Source organism: Seriola dumerili, unplaced genomic scaffold (genome assembly GCF_002260705.1).
Source record: "Seriola dumerili isolate Sdu_G_001 unplaced genomic scaffold, Sdu_1.0 BDQW01000193.1, whole genome shotgun sequence".
NCBI classification, from domain to species: Eukaryota; Metazoa; Chordata; class Actinopteri; order Carangiformes; family Carangidae; genus Seriola; species Seriola dumerili.
In genome coordinates, this window is record NW_019174448.1 from 1,054,233 (window position 1) to 1,060,284 (window position 6,052).

A 6,052-nucleotide genomic window follows, 5' to 3' on the forward strand; every position below is an offset into this window, starting at 1 on the left:
TATAAAGAATTTTGCATAACTAGACCCACTTAGTAAATTCAACCCACAGACATTAATTATTGACATTCATATCCCTCCCTCCCTCCGTGTTATTCCTCTGGACTTGCCGTGACTCGTGACGCAGACTACACACAATCGATTTTGTTTGTTTTGTTTTTTTAAAGCCAGGAGTGGTTAGTCACAACGCTATGTTACAGGCAATTTGTTTTTTTGTTTTTTTTTTTGTTTTTTTCTTCTCATTGACCTTATTTTTTGTTCTGTGTTTGTTCCTCTTAGAGTTAAAAAGGCCATGGTAATTATTTACAATATACACAAGTTTGTTATTTGTCTTGCAGTGAAAGAGGAAGTGAGTTTTTCCCTGTTCTCGATCTCAAAGCAACGATGGCGGGTGATTGATTCAAGCGTGCCGCGTCAAGGGTGCGTTTGCTTTTTTTTTTGTTTTTGCTTTTTTTTCCCTCCAGGAGACGAGTGCAGGTGGTAAAGTGGTGATTGAGTTTTTTTTTCTCTTCTGCTGAGTTTTACTGCTGTGATGATGAAAGAGCCGACGTTCCCTCCTGTTAACGTCTGTCAGTGTGTTACAGGACATGTGGTTACTGTTGGGGTAAAGGGGGGTTTTGAGGGAGAGAGTTTTGGGTTATGTTGGAGGTGCTGAGGGGACAACAAGGCAGATAGAGGAATGAAACGCTCCTAAGGTAGGAGTCCTCAAAAGGAGGGGTTTATTTTGCCGGCGGCGGCAGGTGGAGGTGGAGGCGGAGCTCAGTTTCTGCAGCCGTCCTCGACGCTTCGCTCATGTTGCAGGTTGTAGTAACAGTTCTGACAAACTCGCACCGGAGACGAGATCTTCAGCCTCTTGATCTCTGATTGGAAGCGACTGCACCTGAAAAACACGGAGAGACAAGGTGGATATTTAAAAAAAAAAAAAAAAAAAAAAAAGGCAGGAAATTCAGGTTCTGAAGGAGCAAAGATGTTATGAAGAACAAAGCAGAAGAGTGGAGGAAAACATGAAAATATATTGACATATGCAGCTTAAGTGTAAGTCTCCTACTAACAACACAGTTATCAATGAATCTAATCAGTTGCTAATGAGTTCAGATGTAATAACAGAGGACCCGGGACAGAGCCCTGGGGAACGCCAAGTTAAAAGACGCTGAGGATGAAGTGAAAAGGAAAGATGCAAAGTGTTTAACAGCAGTGCTCCAGACACTCGGAGAGAAATTCTGCAGAAGAAATAACACAAAACGTTAATAAGAGTTCATTTAAATGTATGAAAATAATATAGAACTGAAGAATATATCATTAAGGAAACGTAAGCAAAAAGCCACATATATCTATCATATTTAATATTAGAATGATAAAGTGTTAGCTAGAAGTTCACTTGTGTTACCTCTGTCTATTATTACCATGACCTAAGAATATTGTCAGAAACATANGAGTTCATTTGAATGTATGAAAAATCTCATATATATATCATATATCATACATATATCTATCATATTTAATATTAGAATAATAAAGTGTTAGCTAGAAGTTCACTTGTGTTACCTCTCTCTATTATTACCATGACCTAAGAATATTGTCAGAAACATAACCCAACATTAAATATTCATGGCTAAATAGGCGGCAATCAACATTCATCAGCTAATCTGCTTCATCAGGACTGAGTGGGTGTGGTTCACTCAGACAGCGGCCGTGCAACATGAACAAAATAACCCACCAACTATCTTCAGGTTCTCATTTAAATTCTAATTTAAAAAATTCTGATTGGTTGACAGAAAAAACTGGCCCTGACAAAAACAGTACGGACAGAAATCCGTCAAGAGAAACAACCAAAACCAGAGTCGGCGGTCATTTTCTTACTTCTGGCAGAAGAGCTGGCCGCAGTTCCTGCAATGGTGGCGTCGCTCAGTGAGGGAGAAACGAACCGTGCAGCCGGAGCAGCTGTCGACGACCTCATCCTTCACCCAGTGATCGGCCGCCGAGCGACCCGGCTGGTCGCTGACCGACCAGCTGAACACCCGACCACGCCCATCGCCCACCAGGATCTTACTGTGGTCCCTGAGGAGAGGGCGATAAAGGGGGGGAGGGGCCGAGAGAATTACAAGGTGGATGGGAAGAAGGTGAAATTGTGCCTTGCGTTCAAAAGGATCGTCAGTTTGGGCAATATGGCAACAACAGTATGTCCGTCACACCGATAATTCACAAAAATAAAAATATCATCTCTGTCAGTTTGGCGTCAGACGCTTTGCTCTCTTACTTGGAGATGGCGAGGGAGGAGATCTCTGCTGGGTGAGCGTTGTCCTTGCGATCGAACGCCGTGTGCATGGTGAGTTTACTCCGGAAGACCAGCTGGCGCTCCCATCTGTAGCCTGAGGACACAAAACACAAACACTCAGAGAAGCAGCATTTTAAACATCCCATCAGTGCAGGAAACTCTGAGGGAAATGATGTTTTCTCTGTAGCGTTCTTGCTTAAAAACTGAAAACTTTGCGACCGACTGAAACACTCACACGCACCTGCCCTGAGCTGGTTATACGTCCGTGCCTCCATGGTGGAGGGCTGGAGGGGCTGAGGCACGGAGCCCTGGCCTGGATGAGCCGGATGAGGGTGGGGGCCTTTGGTTTGGCCCTCAGAGTAGTTGACGAACACGAAGCCGTCCTTCTCGTCGATGCTCAGGGTGTCGGACCAGCGGTGAGAGTCGTCAGAGCCGCTGTCCATCGACCACGAGGCTCCCGTTCGGGCTGAGGGACCTTAGAGGTTTTTATTAATCAGGAGTGAGAACATCAGTTTGGACGGAGGGTCACGGCTCAGAAAAGGCAGTTTCTAATCTCAGTGAAGGAATTACACAGGAAATTAAACGGAGAAGAGGAAGGTGGAATGACAAAGCAAAAACGGTCCTTGTGGACAAAGAAAACTTTGGTTGAATTTAATTAAACACACGAGGAGTTAAAGGTGGTTAAAGTTTAAGCTTCTTATATTTAGCCTCAGTAAAACACATGAACATGGAGGACTGAACTGTTGGTGAGCTGATGGTTGTTTACCTCTGGGTCTGTGGACGGCGCTGCCCGGCTGGCTGCCTCCACCTGTCGACGGGTTGCGTGGTGCTTTGGGCTCCTGGCTCAGACTGGGCTCGTCTCCGTCCGACTCGCTGCTGTCGTCATCACCGTTGTGACTCTCGCCGCCCTCTGAGAGATTTAACAAATGAGACTTTACTTTTCAACTTTGTGAACTAGTTGTGAATATAAATCAAAAAAGGAGTTAAAACGTTTATTATGTTTTGGGACGTGACGCCGCAGCTCTAATCGGTTTTTGTTTTCCCTCCTAAACTCACCGATCTTCTCCTCGCCACAGCAGTCAGGCACATCTGGCTCCACCGGCTCCGGAGCAGGGGTTTCTGGGACTTGGAGAAACTCCATTCTCCAAAACTACAAAAAACAAGGGAAAGGTTTCATTAATTTAATGTTTTTAAGAATGGGTTGATACGAGCCATCGCAAGCGAGGATCTCTGATCTAATCTGCCAGTGAGGAGTGGAGGACAGGACACTGTTAGCATGAGAAGACAATCAAAGTGGTCACGGTTACCCTGACGACGCCATCGGAGTGACCCGTGACTATGACGTTCTGCGTGTCCCACTCGTTCATCTCCGACACGCAGCAGCACAGGATCTGCTGGCTGCGTCCCGTGAAGGTGTTGGCGCTGGCGATGGGGCTGCCGTTGATGCTCCACACGTGGATGTAGGTGCCGGCGCAGGAAACGATGTCCCCCTGCACATGCGCGCGCACACACACACACACACACACACACTCTTTCTATTACATTTGTTCTGTGACTTCCTGTTGGTTCACTCATATTTATCGTCCTTCATTTGGAGCTAAAAGAAGAAATTAAAGCGGGGACCCACCGTCAGTTCGTTGATGCACAGAGCAGAGACGGGCGCCCGGTGACCCCTGAGCTGCGTGACGAAGGACAGCTTGTTGAGGTCCCAGATGATGCAGGTTCGATCCCGCGAGCCGCTCACAACAATGTGGTACGCCGACGACGCCGTCAGACATGTTACGGCGTCCGTGTGGCCCAGTAACGCCTACGATAGAAATGAGATGAAATCAACTAATTTCACCACCAGAGTTTTCTGCTCTGAAGAGTTCTTTAATCAATCATTTTAAGCTTGTTCATTAGATGTTTCTTATCTTATACCCGTTTACCTGTTTGAGCACAAGCGACTTGGCCCTCTCCTTGGACGTTCCCGTCTCCCACACACAGATGGCGGTGCTGGTGCCGCCGGTGATGACCAGCTTGGGGTTCGGACATATGGCACACAGGATCTGACCCCACTCTGACAGACACTCGTACACCACCAACGCCTGAAACCAGATAGATGATTAGGATGGAAGACCGGCTCCCCGACGGGTGCAGAGGTGAGGAAACGGAGCCTGAGGTTTGATCTGTTTGATATCGCCGATCAACAACCCCTGCAACTGACTACTTTGAATTTTAAGGCTTTAGAAAGTCCTGAAAAGATTTACAAATCTAGTGAGAGTTCACCAATAAATTCACTAAAGATAAAGAAACTAAAACCATAAACCTTTTGACCTGTTTTGTGTTTTACAAGGAGAAAAATCTGATGCCCAAGTAACAGTTTCACACCGAGAACATGAGAGACGTCTGTAAAAAGCTGCTGCTGTAAAAACTGAGGGGTCAGTGAGGAAAGTGTATTTTTACAGCAGCACCAGCAGGGGGAAACGCAGAGTAATGTTTCACTTTAACCTGCCAGCTTCAAGGTGAAACACAAGCAAGAGGGGACTGAAGAAGGTAAAATCTGCTGACTCATTACCAGTAACTCTGGATAAGGAAGTCAGTAAAAAAATACAAATACCAATCAGCCTGTAAGAATAACGAAGCGTGCTCTCTGAGGAAACCTGTGGTTGCTATAGTAACTGTTGCGGACCTTGTCGGATTCATAGTTAGCCAGACGGCAGCTGAGGTCGGCGTAGCCCCAGGCGAAGGTCTTGCTCCAGGTCGGGGGAGCCAGGACTTTGTTTTGCTCCACGGCGAGGATGCCCTTGTCAGTGCACACGATCTGTCCCACGGGTTCCTTCAGCTCTGGAGAGGAGTAACACAGAGACACGGTGTGAGCGCTGAGTCTGACGGCATTCATGCACCTGACGGAAGTCGGCGCCGTGCAATTTCTTTGTGTTCTGTTATTCAGAAAGAATAACAAGCGACGAGTGTCGTACCTTTGACAGGCGCTAGAGAAGGTCTGAGATTGTCCAGATGATGGAAGAAGATCTTGTCGCCGCTGGCGCTCGGAGGAACGCTCGCTACGTCGCCGTTGGCTTTACTGCGTACCCGTTTGGGAGGGTGGGGCTTCTTAAACAGCTGAAACACACGAGAATCAACACGTGAGTGATTAAAGAGTGGGATTTAAACATTCACTAGGAGCTAAATGATGTCATGAATGTCCTGACTGACAGTTTGGAGCCACGTTAGCAGCTAGGTGCGGCTGTGATGCTCATTACAGGGAAGACACTGATGGATGGATGAAAAAAATAGGGAAACAACTTTGCTAATGTGGCTAAAAAACTAGCTGCTGGTGACAGTTATCATTGATGTTTTAATAGCAGTGGTAGTGGTCGTAACAGCAGCTGCAGTCTAGGTTGTAGATGTGATCTTACTAGTGGTAGTAATCAGAGTAAGCAAGGTTTAAGAGGTAGTTTTGTCATGTTAGCATTAGCATTAGCGGCAGTAGCAGCATCAGATGTTATAGTTGTGGTTGTAGAGGAGTGGGAGAAGAAACAGCCGGTGTCCGACCTGTTTGGGGATTTGTCCGAAGTTGTTGATGAAGCCGATGGTGGCCGTCTCTTTCAGCGGGTCGTTGATGTTGTAGATGTCCACCTGACCCTCGTAGAACAGGTGGTGGAAGACGTTGACGGCCTCCACCGCCGGCGGCCCCTGCTGCTTGTAGCCAAAAATCAGGTCGATCCACTCGTGGAGGTGGGCCGACACGTAGTCGCACTCCAGCGCCTGGAGGGAGGGAGGGGGGGGGGGGGGGAAAAA

General features: G+C 47.0%; 1 protein-coding gene across 1 annotated transcript in view; it reads right to left on the bottom strand.

Annotated features, from left to right (window-relative positions):
• The window catches only part of wdfy3 (WD repeat and FYVE domain containing 3), a 95,099-nt gene continuing 89,047 nt past the window's right edge, over window positions 1-6,052 (bottom strand). The window contains exons 57-68 of the mRNA XM_022753753.1: window positions 5,807-6,019; window positions 5,233-5,374; window positions 4,944-5,098; window positions 4,201-4,359; window positions 3,900-4,079; window positions 3,580-3,762; window positions 3,325-3,422; window positions 3,039-3,169; window positions 2,514-2,747; window positions 2,255-2,366; window positions 1,858-2,055; window positions 1-877 (exon numbers count right to left, since the gene is read on the bottom strand). Of these exons, the coding sequence (XP_022609474.1) occupies window positions 757-877; window positions 1,858-2,055; window positions 2,255-2,366; window positions 2,514-2,747; window positions 3,039-3,169; window positions 3,325-3,422; window positions 3,580-3,762; window positions 3,900-4,079; window positions 4,201-4,359; window positions 4,944-5,098; window positions 5,233-5,374; window positions 5,807-6,019 (1,926 nt within the window). The 3' untranslated portion in view covers window positions 1-756. The remainder of the gene's footprint in view (window positions 878-1,857; window positions 2,056-2,254; window positions 2,367-2,513; window positions 2,748-3,038; window positions 3,170-3,324; window positions 3,423-3,579; window positions 3,763-3,899; window positions 4,080-4,200; window positions 4,360-4,943; window positions 5,099-5,232; window positions 5,375-5,806; window positions 6,020-6,052) is intronic.